The 17,565-nt window shown below is 38.7% G+C and overlaps 1 protein-coding gene across 11 annotated transcripts in view; it reads right to left on the bottom strand.

Annotated features, from left to right (window-relative positions):
- LOC123389049 overlaps positions 1–5,536 on the bottom strand; it is a 49,829-nt gene extending 44,293 nt beyond the window's left edge. For 3 of the 11 annotated variants that reach the window (XM_045069713.1, XM_045069715.1, XM_045069714.1), the window contains exon 1: positions 5,267–5,520. In XM_045069713.1, coding sequence (XP_044925648.1) covers positions 5,267–5,290 — 24 coding nt within the window. In that variant the 5' untranslated portion in view covers positions 5,291–5,520. Of the gene's footprint in view, positions 1–5,266 lie in introns of all 11 variants that reach the window. The other 8 variants (XM_045069711.1, XM_045069710.1, XR_006603580.1 and 5 more) reach the window with 7 other exon arrangements.
- Positions 5,537–17,565: the final 12,029 nt, after the last annotated feature.

Here is a 17,565-nt window from a genome sequence, read left to right as displayed (position 1 = left end):
GGCCTCATGCTTTACAGCAGTGTGAGTCCGGGGAAGGCCCCGCTGTCACCCAGAAACGTCACAGTTCCAGGCACAGCTAATGGGGAAGAAACTGGGGGAAGGGCATCCCCTAGGGACACTGTGAGTCCTGTGTTCCCACAGAGTATCTGGGCCTGCTCAGCCGTGGGACCGATGCAACCCATGTGACTAACCCATCAGGACAGCCCCCAGAAGGGGAAACAGCATCCCCCTGTAAGACTCGGTGTTCAACTGGGGAAGCCCCAGTTTCCCACGGAGTTCACCCTGTCCTGTCACGTTGCTTCTGGGGATCCAGACTCGCTCTTCCTCTGGCATCCCTCCCTCCCTGCACGGGCCTCACTTCCCCCCATCCCCCAACCATGCCCTGGGGCCTTCAGAAGGAGAGCAAGGAGCCCGTGCAGAGACTGTCCTATCTTATTTTGTTTTTCTGCAACACTGGACACAGGTGACTTTCCATGAATGGCTTCCTGTCTCACTCAGTAAAAGCAAAGATTTCACATTAGCTTTCAAGGCTTACCCCTGTCCCCAACTTTAATTTCCTACTGTGCTCTCCCCTTCCCTCACTCTGATCTAGCCACACCAGTCTTCTTGCTAGTTTTTACTAACTAGGCATGTCCAGCACAGGCTTCTCCCAGACTCTCCTCCCCACTCCTTGCCCCTGGGAAGATGGCTTGTTCCCTCATCACTTCAGTCTGTACTCATGTCACTATCTCTGTAAGGACTTCCCTAACTACCCTGCTTACAACTGTCCTCCCACACCTCACCCTGGCACTCTCTATAGCATTCAATACCATCTACCACATTATATATTTGCCTTATTAACTTTGCTTACTGTTATGTCTCCCCCAGCAAGAAAATAAGTTTTGGAATGGCAGGGACTTTTGTCTGCAAACCACCATTTCCCCATCCACAGAACAGTACCAGGCCCTAAGGAAAGGAGAAAGCAGAAGAAGGGGCAGCCAAGAAGGAAATCAGAACAGGGAAGACTTCCCTTCTTGTGCTTCACCTCTTCCCATTAGATCCCTAATACTCTTCCTCTGAATCCTCTTCTTCTGCTCCACCCTTTGGAAGTATTCCTGGGGTTTTAACTTTCAAGCCTTTACAAGTACTCCTTGCATAAACTCATGCGGAAAAGAAAACATCAATGATTGCCTAAACAATGACAACTCCCAAATTTATTCTTTTGGACCACACCTTTTCCCTAACCCTGTACCCTCAGAACAGGCTATTTACTAGACCAAATCCTATCACCTAAGTTCCTCTCCCCCATCCCCTACGATCCTCCCAGTCCTACTCATACTGATCTTACTATTCAAATCTATTTATTTAATTACTTTAAAAAGATTTTATTTATTTACTTGAGAGAGGGAGAGGGAGCATGTGCAGGTGCACGAGTGGGGGCAGGGAGGAGGAGAAGCAGACTCCCCACTAAGCAGGTAGCTCCATCTGGGGCTCGACCCCAGGATCCTGGGATCATGACCTGACCTGAAGGCAGACACTTAACTGAGCCACCCAGGCACCCCTCAAATCTCTTGATTAGACCATTACTCTGTGAGGCAGAGGAGTGTCACCGTTAAGAGAACAGGACTGGTATCACAAAGACCTGGATTCTGGGCGCCTGGGTGGCTCAGTGGGTTAAAGCCCCTGCCTTCAGCTCAGGTCATGATCCCGGAGGCCTGGGGTTGAGCCCCGCATCGCATCGGGGTCTCTGCTCAGCAGGGAGGCTACTTCCTCCTCTCTCTCTGCCTGCTTCTCTGTGACCTCTGTCTGTCAAATAAATGAATGAAATCTTTAAAACACACAAAAAACTAAGACCTGGATTCAAGTTCCCAGCTCCACCTCGTCCTTATTAGAACGAGAGGTTTGAGTCAGGACAAGTTATTTAATTTCTGCAAATTTTCGTTTTCTCACCTATATAATGGGATAATATTAGTGAGTCAAAATAGCACTTCATGTGAGGAAAAGCAGTCAGGTGCTGCTCCCCACAATCTACTGGCTCTTACTCTTAGTCATTCTTAGTTTGCATCTCTTTTCCTCTTTGTAACTGATTCCACATATTTGTGTACATAACACCTATGATTGCACATTCTAATGACAAAAACGGGTAGCAAGCTAAGAACAAACTAGGTGTTACTTTTGGAATAATTCAACTTGAGCCCTAATGGGGTCAGATTTTCATGGGATATTCCATTCCTTAACAAACTCTAGAGAGCAGTCTTCCATATATAGTTTAGGAAAAGATTCTTCCGTACTATTCTGTAAAGTTCCATTCACAAACAGCACTTCACTGGACATCAACAGATGATGTCAGCCAAAGCCCTGGAGCCTGGCAGAGAAAGCAGAAAGACTGCATAAAGAAGAACTGTCTCTGCTTATTTACCATTGTTTCTTGGCAAGACTACCTCATTATGGTGAAATTAGAACTCAAAATGATAGGAAGAGCTTGGAAACAGTCTTTCAGAAATACAAATTCAGACTGGACATCTTTAGTGATGCTATACAGTAAGTAAACTAAATGTGACCAAAACAGGATGGTATTATATCTGTTCCTGAACTTTATCACTATAAAGCCATTTAGTCATACTCAGCTAAAATATTTATCTGATAAATCTCTGGTTCATAAGCGGTAACAATTAAAAAAAAAACATAAACAATACAAAAATGTCAAGGAAAGCGTTTAGAAGGAAAAAAGCAATTAGAATTATCATTAGGATTCACTTCTGAGTATTAATACATTTTAACAATTAGTTTAAAACTAGAGAAGTAATGAAAAGAAAATGACAAACCCTAGTTTAAATCTTCACTCTACCCCCTCATGAGGGAAGGTTACTTCAACTCTCCAAACCTATTTCCTTCTCATCTGCAAATGCTGATAATGTACCCAACTGGCAGGTTTATTTAAGAAATTAGGACAATTGTGTATAAATTAGCATTACTTGTGAAATTATAAATTCTAGAAAGTAATATTGCGTAGTTAGCTACACTGACATAGAGTTGCTCAAGAAATGGTAATTATTACTTTTTTAAAAGATTTTATTTATGTATTTGACAGAGAGAAATCACAATTAGGCAGAGAGGCAGGCAGAGAGAGAGGAAGGGAAGCAGGACCCCTGCTGAGCAGAGAGCCCGATGTGGGACTCGATCCCAGGACCCTGAGATCATGACCTGAGCCGAAGGCAGCGGCTTAACCCACTGAGCCACCCAGACACCCCTAATTATTACTTTTCAAATACAGCTGTCTTAACATAGAACAAATAAATAGTTACATGGGACTTAACTCTACGGTCAATTCTTGATCATAGTGACTAAATTGCATAGTTCCAAATTGCTAAGTAAACTTAAAAGCAATTCATTTTTAGTTTTGAAATACAATCATTTTTTGCAGTAAATTAACCATGTCCAAGTGAAGGTTATGGAAAATAGTATAATAATGCAATAGGGTACATTCATAACAATCTTCTAATAATAAGTCATAATTTGTGAAAATATTATAATTCACACAGTAATTATCATAATGTACAGTGAGATTCATGTCTTTCGTGCTCACTGCTCTATAGCCAGTGTCTGTCCTGTGTCTGGCACATAACTGGAACCTAGTTAGTATTAGTTTAAATGCAGCATACCTACAGCCACTTATGATTATTCAAGATTACTGGTGGTCTTATGCTAGAAGAGGAACTCAAAGTAATGAAAGAGCACAACCTGAAAAGTAATTTTAATAGAAAATTATTCATGAATCTTCTGCTCCTTAAAGTCATAAAAGGACCTCACTAAACTGTCAGGATAGGCCCACTGTGAAAAACTACTATAATACACAGTTGGAACCCTGGAACCAGGACAAGAACCTGATCTGATGCATGATCTAGTCCTCTTTTCCATCTCTGTGTTTTCTACTAGTTTGGTTATTTACTAAACCACCCTTCTATTTTCAAACTTTAAGAGTCAGCAACTTGAATTATACTTATTTTACCATTCTTCTCCTAAGGAAAAAAAAAAAAAAAAAAGATTCTTCTCTCCCACTTAAGTACCAACCAGTCCCTCCCCTGCTTAGATTCCGATATCAGACCAGATCGGACGCGTTCAGGGTGGTATGGCCATAGACAGGGGGGAAAAAAAAGATTTTTAAAAAGGGGTTAGTTTTTAGCATCTTCAATTATTATAGTATGTGCAATGTTATAAACAAGCTCTAACAAAAATCCATGACACCTTAAAAAGGTTCGGGAAGCATTTTAATGACACAGACCTCAAATTCTCATCGGACAAATGAAGATAACGTATGTCGCTATTTTTTCTAAATGAACTGTAACTTTAGGATGCCGGGCAATTGACTGATGGCTTTAGGAAATCACCAGCAGTCAGGATTCACAATGGGTCCTCTCCCTGATTTTGTTAGGCTCCAGGCGATCTTAAAATTACATTATTCAGTTCTTCTTCTTGTCCTGATTTATGCTTTCTTCCTCCCAAGGCTGAAGCTGAACCTAATTCTTGGTAACGTACCTTGTTAATAAGTTGATGCCATTTCCTTCCGTTTCAGAATTTGTAATGGAATTATACTACTTGTTCGTTTCTAAAAACAAATGCCTTTCACACGGAAAAATTAAGCATGGGATTAATTAAGATCAACTGAAAAAGTTCCATCAGACACTTAAAAATATGGGATAACATGTTTTCCTTCTCCGTAACTCCTCTGTTTAACTGACTATTGACGCTAAAGACAATGAAGTTTCGAAGCACACAGAGACAGCAGACGGAGACAGCCGACGAGACAACAAAGTGAGGGGGAGCAGAGTGCTGATCTCAGCGCCTCCAAAACTTGCATCAAGAACCTGGGACACGGGACAATTCAACGTGAGCAAGGAAAACCTTACACAATATCACAATGCTGATCTGGGGACCCACCCGTTTCCCGGTCTTTGGGGCAGCGAATGCCTGAGAGCAGCTGAAGCTAAAGCAGCCCCAATTTTGCCCAAGAAGTGTAGCGCGACCAATTTCATGGGACTCAACCCCCAGCTGCCCAAATCGTCCACACCCCAACACCAAAGACTGAAAACGGGACTTCCACTCGCATAGGTACAGGTGGCCTCCGCACCTACCCTGGCCCTAACTGCCCTGCCCTCCCACACTAGGCCCCGGGTACGGTCCGCGGGGCCGGTCCTCAGCCCCCGTCCGGCCAGCCCAGCCACCGTCGCCCCCCACCTCTGCCAGGTCAGACCATGCTAGTGGCTAACAGTTCTCCGCGTCGGAGTACCTTGGTCGTACGGATGTGCTCCATCCCGAGCAGACGTCCGCCGGCAGCGCCACTCACAAGCGTACCAGGGAGCGAGAGAGCCGGGCGGACCCAAGGACCCAGGCCCAGCAGGAACTACCAGCCGCCCAGCCCCGCGGCCCGTCCGCCCGCCCCCTGGCAGCGTCAACCGCGCAGGCGCAACCGGCGGGCGCCGTCTCCTAGAAACGCTTTCCCAAACCCGAGGCCTGGGTGGGGGCAAAGACTGGAGGGGTAGAGTGTCCTCGGAGAGAGAGGGCGTATGGTTCTTCCGGGGCTGCCGTGGCTCCTACAGCGCCACCTGCTTGTGGAGGCTCGGAACAGGCAGCAACTCCCACCCTCCACTCCCCCAGAAGAACCTGTTAAAGGATCATCAGATAGACTTACTGTAGCCTTAATGTGAACAATCAAAATTCCCAATACTAGGGTCTCCGGGGTGGCTCAGTCCTTAAGCGCCTGCCTTCTCCTCAGGTCATGATCCCAAGGTCCTGGTATGGAGCCCCGCATGGGGCTCCCTGCTCAGCAGGAAGCCGGCTTCTCCCTCTCCCACTCCCCGTTTGCGTTCGCTCTCTGGCTGTGCCTCTTTGTTAAATAAATAAATAAAATTATTTAAAAAATTCCCAGTACTACACAATTACTTATGTAAAAGTGTAGTTAACGTCCTACACACCAGTTATCCATTAAAAATCATGGAGCAGATCTTAAATAAATATTCAAAGGGCGAAATATATATTATATATTATGTATATATAATATGCATATATTTTATATATATAGTAGATCCTAACAAGTAAAAACTGAACAAAGTGAAAAACCGTCAACTTTTCCTAGATCTGCAAGAGAACTGAGGTCACAGGGCAAATCGTTATCCCTAAAATTAGATAGAGGGGCAGGCAAATACACAAGTTAAGGGAATAGAAACTCACAAGCAACAACCTTCCTGGGAGATAGTGCCAAGAAGCAACCTTACCGGGCACCAGTGTTTGGCAGCTTCTTTTACCCACTACATCATGTTCAACAATCCAGAAAACCTTACAAGGCATACTGAAGAGCAGAAAACAGTGTGAAGACACAGAGCAAGCATCAAAGCCAGACTTGGATATGGCAGGGATGTTGGGATTATCATATTGAAAATTCAAAATAATTAGGACTAATATGCTAAAGACTCTAATTTATCTGCATAAAGGAGACAACGTGCAAGAACAAATGGACAATGTAAACAGAGAGATGGGAATCCTAAGAAAGAAATGCTAGAGATAAAAACAACAACAACAAAACAAACAAACAAAAAAATACTGCAAAAGAAATGAAGAAAGCCTTTGATGGAGTTATTAATAATTTTGACATGGCTGCGGAAAGAGATCTCTAGCCACAGAAAGCTTGAAGATATCTCAACAGAAACCTCCAAAACTGAAAAACAAAGAAAACAAAGGTTGAAAACAAAAAACAAAATTGGAGCAGAATATCCAAGAACCACAGGACATGTACAAAAGGTGAAATGCAGACACACGTAATAAATATCCAAAGATGAAAAAAAAGGAACATAAGCAAATATTTGGAACAATAACATCTGAGATATTCCCTTGAATTAATGTCATACACCAAAAGTCAGACCCAGTAAGTTCAGAGAACACCAAGCAGCATAGATGTCAGAAAGACTGCATATCATTCTCAAACTATAGAAAGTCAAAGATAAAGAAAAATTCTGAAAAAGCCAGAGGGAAAAAACAGTCTACCCAAAGAAGAACAAAGATAACAACCACATTTGACTTCTCTTCACATGTGATGAGGCTGAACAAGCAAGAGAAGAGTAAAGTGAAATAAAGACTTTTTCAGACAAACAAAAATTGAGCAAATTTGTTGCCAGTAGAGCTGCCTTGGGGAAAAAAATGTTAAAAGATGCCCTTTCGAGAGAAGTAAGATGATACAGGTTAAAAACTTGAATCTACTTAAGGAAAGAAAGAGCACTGGAGAAGGAATTGGTGAAAGTAAAATAAAAACATTTTCTTATTCTTTATTGATGTAATAAAAAATATTTTGTTCAAATCTGTGTACGCACACGTGTATGTGTGCATTTATGTATAATTGAAATGAAGGGGAGGACAGCAGTGATTCAAGGAATGGGAGGGAGGAAGAAGGAATTATAAAGTACTCGCACGACCAAAAAACCCCAAAACTATGCTGCAGAAGAATATTATGGAACAAAAATGTTGATGTTATATTAATGAATTAAAAATATGCTGGCTATAGAATGGTAAGATCAATGTGACTCTGTTTTGTAATTTTTATTTGTATAAACAAAAAGTTTACATTTGGGGGCACCTGGGTGGCTCTGTTGGTTAAGTTTCTGTCTTTGGCTCTGGTGACGATCCCAGGGTCCTGGGATCAAGTCCCACATTGGGCTACTTGCTCAGCGGGGAGCGGGCTTCTCCCTCTGCCTCTGTCTTTCCCCTTGTTTGTGCTCTCTCTCTCTGTCAAATGAATAAATAAAAATCTTTTTTTCAAAAGTTTACATTTCTAGATGGGAGGATCGTGGGTGACTTTTTGTAATTCCTGTGTTTCACTTTTTCTCAGTCTCAAGTGATTCTGCCACTGGGGATATCTGGCCATCTGTGGAGACATTTTGGATGAACGCTAGTGGGTGCACGTGTGGAGAGTGCTACTGACATCTAGTGGGTGCAAGTTAGCTCTGCTGCTGAACATCCTACAGAGCACCAGACACCCCCCCCCCCCCCCCCCCCCCCGCCTCCCCAAGAAGAATTATCCAGACCAACAGGTCAACTGTGAAGAGGTGGAGAAGTCCTGCTTTATGTCTCCCAGGGGTTTTGTAAAAAGCAATTTCACTTATTGTAACTAGAAAATGCTCTTTGTAAAACACCATCAACCTTTTTACATCATCTTTCTTGCTGTGTTTGATGCTACAAAGGCTTACCACCTATGTTTTCTTCTCTAATTAAAAATTTGCCAGCATCTCATTTTTACTATTTATTTATTTATTTTTATTTATTTTATTTTAATATTTATTCAACTTGTCTTGGTGTTGGTTTGTTTTGGTTTGTCTGTTTTTTGGTTTGGTTTTGTTTTGTTTTGTGTTTTGAATGCCTGCTCTGCTCCAGACAGATTGCCAAAGCAAATGCTTATTAATCTCAGCAGTCTTCGTGGTGAAATTACTTACTCCTGTAGGTATATGTGAAATAAGAATAAGATCAAGCCACCTAGACACCAGTGTTGGTAGAGTATCTCATCCAAAAGAAAACCAAATCCTGCTTTAAAACAAAACAAAACATTGAAAACTAATATAGCTCCTTACTGAAGATCTCTTGAGAAGGTAGAATAGGGTGAATTATACTAAACAACATCCATCAAGACTCCCTTAATAAAGCTTCTTTGTATACTGTTTCTCCCGCCTTGTTTGTCACTTTCCCTATTTCCTGCTGGTCCGCAGTTTGCCCGCAGGTCCCAGGCTATCCTCCCCCACTCTTTTCTCTTATCATGTCTCCTTGTTTTTCTTTTACCAATTTTCACGGAGAGGTAATAACAGTAACTAACACTTACTAAGGGATTATCAGGAGACGGAAAGTGTAGCAAATGCATCACCTGTGTTATGAGGAAAATACTGTTCCTTTCCTCAGTTTAAAGATGAAGAAAGTGGAATACAATGAAGTTAAGTATCTTGCCCAATATCACAGAGAGTTAAAGCCTAGATCCACGATGTAAAGCCAGACAGTCTGACTCGAGAGTCTGTATTCTTTTTTTAAGAATTATTTTTATTAACAGATAATGTATTATTTGCCTCAGGGGTACAGGTCTGTGAATCATCAGGCTTACACACTTCACAGCACTCACCATAGCACATACCCTCTCCAATGTCCATAACCCAACCACCCTCTCCCTACCTCCCCACCCCCCAGCAACCCTTAGTATGTTTTGTGAGATTAAGAGTCTCTTATGGTTTGTTTCCCTCCCATCCCCATCACTTTTTTTTCATTTTTTCCTTCCCTAATACCACGACCCCTGCCCTGCCTCTCAAATTCCTCTTATCAGAGAGGTCATATGATAATTGTCTTTCTCTGATTATAGAGTCTGTATTTTTAACAGCTATTCTATACTGATTTCTTTTCCAAAATCTCTATATAAGTTCCACTTATGATAATATAATAGTCTAGGAAATGACCCTGCCTTAAAAAAAAATAATTAAAATAACAAAGTAGAAATCAAGTTCCGTAAAGCACCAGGTACCTGACAAGTTAGTGAGAAGGTACAAGATGGCTTTTTTCTCCAGTATACTCTTATCACCCTTCTCCTCTCCTTGTCTCTTGATATGCTCATTGGACATGTGTGGCTATATTCACCTCTGAACTTTGGTTCCTGCTCTTTACTGGCTTGCTGGGCCCCAACACACCCTGTTTTTTCTAACCAGCCTATAAGCTCAAGTTCCTATTCAATGGTGATGGCAGAATGAATAATTAGACAGAACTTAAACATCAGAATTATAAAACTAAGTCCATCACTCAGGTTATCCATTAGTAAATAATATTATTGCTGTGAAAATGATTGTATTGAAGTAAAGAAACTTTTCAGTGATAGGCCCTAAGAGAGATTATCTAGTCAAACACTTTTATACTTGAAGTTGAGGCCCAGAGAGGTTAAGTGATTTGCCCATATTGAAAATGCTCGTAGTGAACTAGAACCCAGATTCCCTTATTCCCATTTCAGTGCTCTTTTACCATATCCTACTGGACTTGTGTTTTTAAGTATCATCCCAAGCACATTTCATTTCTCCATGTATATAACAAGAATAAATTTTTGCTTCAAATTTTAAGAAAAGAGGGGCGCCTGGATACCTCAGTCAGGTGAGCATCTGCCTTTGGTTCAGGTCATGATCTTGGGGTCCTGAGATCGAGCCCCATGTCAAACTTCCTGCTTTGGTGGGCAGTCTGTTTCTCCCTCTGCCTCTGCTTCCCCCACCCTCTTGTGTGAGTTCTCTGTGTGTGTGTGTGTGTCGAATAAATAAATAAAATCTTTTTTAAAAATTTTAGAAAAAGATTCTATTTTTTACAAAACTAAATCAAAAGCACTCAACACCACTAGAAAATTTTGGTATTGACTAAATTCTGTAAGTACCTATATTGTTTTAGACCAAAGCTGGTAAGACAATGTTGCACTGTGCATAACTTTAAGTATATAATTACTTTTTTTAAAGTTTATTTACATTTGGAATCTCATATAAAGATAGTTAACTAGTCCTGATTCTCTATTTTAGTTAATTGCCTGAAGGAAGGATCCAAATGCTGTTTCCTATTCTATAAAATAAGAGTTTATTTGGAATGATAGCTCAAAATCTTTTCTAGTTCTGTACTTCTCTAAGTCACATTAACCAAAACTTAAATTTTACAATGCTGTGTCATCCTTTTTTTTTTTTTCCTAACGCATTTAGAGGTAAGAAGGATGTATAGAACATGTCTAACATATTGTGAAAATCTGCGAAGATGTCTTAAATTATTTGAACTTCATTTTAGCTAAAACATTTTAAACTGACAAATTACTTGAGATTGTATTCAGAATTAATTCTAAAGTAATTTTTATAATGCCATATTACATTAATATGTTTATGAAATATCTTTGAGATTGCTATAGATTTTAGAAAGTCTGCTCCAAGTAGAATTTCAACCTGTGTAATAAAACAAAGTAAGAAAATAATACTTTACTGTTGGATAGCACTTTAATATTCCCAGAGCAAAAGATTTTCAGATCCAAACATTTGGAGATTCTTCTACAAATAGGACACTTCACCTTATTAACCTGATTAACTTGCAGTGAAAGTCACCAATTGACAGGACCTACCCACACACTTCTTTCAGTGCTTCATTCTTTATATGAGTGATCGTCCAACAGTTCACTCCAACAATTGTCCATTAATTTAAGGAAAGTTTCCAACATGAAAAACATGATAATCGGAATCAAACAGTATTCTGTGATCCAGAAGAAACTGACAATGAAGGTAGCTAGAAGATTAAAAGCAAAAGCAAAAAGAAAAAGAAAAAGAAACATATATAAGTTAGAGACAGACTATATTTTCAAAGAATCAGTGGAACTATTGAGTTCCTTAAATAAGAATAAGGGGCTACTTAAAATTTTCAAAATAGAAAAAGCAGAACTTTGAAATTAAAAATATAAATAAAATTTAATTATAAACACAAATAGACTGGAAGAGAAAATTATGAAGAGCCCCTAGAAAACAGAACAGGAAGCAAAGAGGTTAAGAGAAACAGAAGGGGAAGGAAGAGAAAAAGGTGGGGGAGAGGCAAACCATAAAAGACTCTTAACTATAGAAAACAAACTGAGGGTTGCCAGAGGGGAAGTGGGTGGGGGATGGGCAAAATTGATGATGGATATTAAGGAAGGTACTTGTAATTGGCATCATGTATTATATGTAAGTGATGAATCACTAAATTCTACTCCTGAAACGAGTATTACCCTATCTGTTAACCAACTAATTTAAATAAAAACCTGGGGGAAAAAAAAAACACACACAAAAAACGAAGGCAGAAAAAACTTGAGATTCAAGGCTTAACCAGGAGGCCCATCATATTGCAAGTAAGACTCCAATAAAGGAAGAATAGAAAAAGTATAGTGAGCAAGAAATTATTAAAGAACTAATAAGTTTATTTTTTCTCAGAACTGATCGAAATGAGTCTCCACATTGAAAAAGCCCACTGAATATCCAGCACAATAAATGAAAAATACTCTTACCAAAGAAAAAGTCCCAAATTGCAGCATATCAAGGATAAACAAGAGGTTGTAAGAGCTTCCCAAATGCAAGGAATGGGAATAGTTCACATCCAAAAAGTAGAATGGCACTGGACTTCTCCACAAATACATTGTGAAACAATTTCTTCAAAATTGTAAGGGGAACAGTTTCACTAGTTAATTCTGTACTCAGCCAAATCAAGTGTGATGGTACAAAAGAAAGAGTGGTCCCTCCTTTCCCTAAAAAATACTTTCCATGGACTGTGGCCTATGAAATTTTTAAAGGATATGATTTGTCCAGATGATTAAATAAGAAAGAGAAAGATATAGATGACTCAGGAGAGGGATAAAAAAGTGTCAGCATGGCTGCTATTCAACAAGCCATGAGGTCAGTCAGTTCCATATTGTACTCTCTAAATGAGAACCTGGGGAAGGAGCTCTCCAGGAAACAAAGGAACATAACATGTTGAGCATACAGAAAAAATATTAATTGCATGTAGCAGTGATTTGGAAGAGTATATAATAATTGTATTAAGTACATAGAAAACTAGAGGGTAAAAAAATTAGTAGTTATGAACTCCAGGAGAAATAATAGGCATGGTCCTAGTTCACCTCTTTGCTTATAATATTTGCAACTCATAATAATGTAGACATTAGCTATTTATATTTATATTGGTGATTTATATAGTCCCACATTATAACATTATTTTGATATCAGAGATGGGTAGAAATGTGGGATAAGAATATAGAAGAATGAAGTCTTCATATGATTGGGAGTTAACCAATTTTGTTTTAAATTGATAAATGAAGAAATAAAGTATAAGGGTATCATCTAGACCCACACTAATATTAATCTGTGGCAAAGGAGGTAAGAGTAGACAATGGGAGAAAAGACAGTCTTCAACAAATTTTGCTTGGAAAACTGGACAGCTACATGCAAAAGAATGAAATTGGACCACTTTCTTATACTGTACATACACAATAATAAATCAAAATGGACTAAAGACCTAAGTGGGAGACCTGAAAAAACAAAACTCATAGAAGAAGACATAAGCAGTCATTTCTTTGACATCTGCCATCACAGCGTTTTCCTAGATACGTCTCCCGAGGCAAGGGCAACAAAAGCAAAAATCAACTGTTGGGACTACACCAAAATAAAAAGCTTTTGTGCAGCAGAGGAAACCATCACCAAAACAAAAAGGCAACCTACTAAGTAGGAGAAGGTATTTGCAAATGATATATCCAATAGGGATTAATATCCAAAATATATAAAGCATTTATACAAGTCAGTACCCCCCCCAAAAAAAAAAAACAAACAGATAATCTGATTTTAAAAAGGACAAAGGACCTGAATAGACATTTTTCCAAAGAAGACATACTCATGGCCACCAGATACATGAAAAGATGCTCAACATCATTATACAATGAAACGCAAATGAAAACCACAGTGAGATATCATTTCACACCTGTCAGAATGGCAAAATCAAAAAGACAAGAAATAACAACAGTTGGAGAGGCTGTGGAGAAAAAGGAACCCGTGTGCACTGTTGGTAGGAATGCAAATTGGTACAACCACTGTGGAAAATAGTATAAACCTTTCTCAAAAAATTAAAAATAGAAATTTAAAAAAGAAGCTCTGGCACATTGTTGGTGGGAATGCAAATTGACGCAACAACTGTAGAAAACAGCATGAAGGTTTTACAAAAAATTAAAAATAGAAATACCATATGACCCAGTGATTCAACTACTGGGTATTTACCCAAAGAAAATAAAACACTAATTCGAAAAGACAGATGCACTCCTATGTTTACTGCAGCATTATTTACAATAGCCAAAATATGGAAGCAACCCAAGTGTCCATTAATGACTGGATAAAGAAGATATGATTGATATATAGATAGAATATATATTCTTTATATATAGATATATATAAATAGATTAGGTAAATTAGATAAATCGATATATCTAAAGAAGATGTGATATATATATATATACTTACATTTAAGTGTATATATATATTTATATTATGTATAATATATATAATATATACAATATACATATGTTATATATTATATATATACACATATATATAAATGGAATATTGCTCAACCATAAAAAGAATGAGTTCTTGCCATTTGTGACAACATGGATGGATATAGAGGTTATATTGCTAAATGGAATAAGTGAGAAAAAGACATACCATATGATTTTCCTCCTACGTGGAATTTAAAAATTAAATCAAAGAAAAAGAAACCCAGACTCTTTAAGTACAGAGAACAAATGGGTGTTTGCTAGAGGAGTGGTAGGTGGTGGGGCAGATAAAATACATAAGGGGGTTTAAGACTATACTTAATCATGATGAACACTGAGTAATGTATAGAATTGTTAAATCATTATATTTTACACCTGAAACCAATGTAATACTTACATTTATATATATATATATATACACATATACACGTGTATATGTGTATATTACATATATATGTGTATATATATGTATATGTACGTATACATATATATATGAGACAGTATAGAGGGGTGTACCCGAAGGATGTAATTTTCACTATAAGACTTAATATAATTTTACTTAATAAACTATATACATGTATTACCTTGATAAAAATAAAATCATTCCTGCGGTTTCTCCGCAGACCACGGGAGGCCAGAGGCGGGAACCGGCTCCCCTGGCCGCGCGCAGGAGGGATTTCAGCGGAAGCTGTCGAGCGACTTTCATAAATGAAGCTTTAAAATGACCTTCTTAAAAGAAGAGTAAATCCTCGGTTTCCGTGTGACTCTGCAGACACAGCCCGGAGGTCAGCCCTGGGGGCCCGGAGCAGGCCGGTGCGTGTGGGTGGTCGCAGGGGGCCGGTGTCCAGCCTCGGGCCGCGCCAGCGCCGCAGGTCGAAAACGCTCGTGTGGCCTTTCCCTGCGCCCCGACGGAGCCCGAGGCCGTTGTGAGGTGCTGGCCGCGGGCAGGACGGACGCGCCCCCCCGCCCCGCCCCCCGCGCCTCCAGGGGCCCGGGCAGCTCGCGGTCATCTGGATGTACAGTCTCTGTTGTCTCTGGTTTTAAATAACAAGCCGCTTAGAACCTGATTTTTACGCAGATTAAATTCATTGTCACTTCGCTTTGATCTTCAGCAATATTTATAAATTGAGTCATTGTAAAGGTTTCCTCATTTGATCCAGTTTTATACGAACTCTGGTTTGTTTGAGTCCGATGTCCAGGAAGAAACAGGACACCTTCACTTGGAGAACCGGGCTCGGGCCCAAGAAAGCTTTCCTACAAATAACGTGTTTTTCTAGGAGCCTCTGGGTGGAGACGCAGGGGCTCCTCCTGTGGTCCGGCACCACCTGCTGCTCAGTGGCAACTGTCCTGCCTCGGGAGGCTCAGGCCACCAACTGGAAAACACAATCTCACCATCTTCATTTTTGCTGAATCCATTAAGTGTAAAAGCCAATTATTTTTCTTTTGGAAACTATTTATTGGGCAGAAATACTTTTTATTGAGTAATTTTGGTCTGCCACGCCTATATTTGATTTTGCTATTTGTGCGCTTTTGTTCCTAAACACAGGAAAGACCAAAGGTGCTCTCTCTTTGTGGTCTGGGGCAAGAGCTCAGATACACCCAGATTGATGGGCGCCAGTGAACGTAGGAGCATCTTTTCTGGCACCCAAGCAGTCAGAAGTGTTTTTGTGGTTTTGGTTGTTTTGTTCTTTTGGTTTTTGTTTTTTGTGGTTTTTTTTTTTTTTTTTTTTTTTTACTACAGTAAGTATTATAGAACCAAAAACCTAATGCTACTTACTATCACAATGAAATGTTCTTTTACTAAGTTATTGCTGGTTATTGAATATCTTGTTGAGTACTGGGATCTGTTACCAAGAAGGAAATTACGTTTCTTACCATGTTTGAGCTAAGCAAATGTGAATAATTTTTTAAAGAAAGAAAAAAAAAAAGAAGCCTCCTCTGAGACTTGTATTCTGTTGTTCATAATTTTAGGAGTTCTGAGTTTCCTGGAACAGCTGCTTGAGTGTATTTTTGTACCCGTATCTTCACTTCTGCCTTTTTCTTCTTAAAAAAAAAAAAAAAAAAAAAAAACTATGATGTATTACACATTAAAGTTTTCTTGGTTTTATATATCAAAGAATAAAAACTTTTTTGTTACATTTAAAAAAATAAAATCAAATCAATTTAAAAAATACAATATCTCAACTTCTATGAAGGCAGGAGTTAATTGTGTGTTGATTTGACACTTTGCAGAACTTAAGATACACAAACATTTAAAACAACAGCAAAAACACTTTAATAAATATGCGTCTTATCTAGGTTTTCTAATTTCTTGAAGTGTAATTATTGTTAGTATGCCCTTATAATCCTTTTTATTTCTATGTGGTTGGTAGTGTTATTCCTCCTTTGTTCCTGATTTGACTTGAGATTTTCTTTTTTTAATATGGGCATTTATAGCTGTAAGTTTCCCTCTAAGCACTACTTTAATTAAGTCCCATCAGTTTGGGTATATTTTGTTTATGTTTTTATTCATTAAAATATTTTCTGATTTCTCTTGGGATATCTTGTTTGTTGATTATTTAGAAGTGTGCCATTTAACTTCCTCACGTCTGTGCATTTCCATTCCCTGCACATCTGAGAAGAAAGATATTCTTCTGATGTTGGGTAGAGTATTCTATAAATCTCTTACCTCTAGTTGATTCTTAGTACTATTTCAGTCTTCTATTTCCCTGTTGACTTTCTGGCTAGTTACTGAAAATGGGATACTGAAGTCTCCAGTTATTATTGTTTAATTGTGTATTTTTCCCTTCTGTTCTGTAAATTCTTCCTTCAGGTTTATCAGGGCTTTTTTTGTTAGATGCATATATTTATAATAGTTATTACTTTCTGATAGGTTGATCCTTTTATTATTGTAAAGTGTTCTTCGTCTCTAGGGAAAATTTTTGTCTTAAAGTTTATTCTGATACTAGTACACACACTCCAACTTTCTTTTGATTATTGTTTGTATGGCATAATCTTTTTATAGTTTTCCTTTTTAACCAATCTCTGTCTTGAATCTCAAGTATTCTTGAATCTCAAGATTATTAAAATAATCTTTTGATTATTGTTTGTATGGCATAATCGTTTTATAGTTTTCCTTTTTAACCAATCTCTGTCTTGAATCTCAAGTATATATTTTACAGAGAGTGAGAGTATAGTATCATCTTTTTTAATCCATTTTAGATTGTTTATTACATTTACATATAATGTAATTACTGTAAAATTAAGAATTACACCTGCCATTTTCCTGGTTGCTGTGTTTCTTATGTCTTCACCCATTGTTCCCATTCCTTCATTATTGCCTTCCTCTGTATTTGATAGATTTTTTTTTAGTATACCATTTTAATTTCTTCGTTTCTTTTACTGTATGCTTTAGAATTGTTTTCTTAATGGTTGTCCTGGTGATTATTATTAGCATGTTTACATAAAATAATCTAGTTTAGATTAATACCAATTTAATTTCATTGCAGAAACTTTGCTCCAGT

Source organism: Mustela putorius, unplaced genomic scaffold (assembly GCF_011764305.1).
Source record: "Mustela putorius furo isolate JIRA1106 unplaced genomic scaffold, ASM1176430v1.1 tig00003942_pilon_pilon_pilon, whole genome shotgun sequence".
In the NCBI taxonomy this organism is placed as follows: domain Eukaryota; kingdom Metazoa; phylum Chordata; class Mammalia; order Carnivora; family Mustelidae; genus Mustela; species Mustela putorius.
The sequence above is the reverse complement of the archived record's forward strand: the minus strand, read 5'-3'. Positions and strand labels throughout refer to the sequence as shown.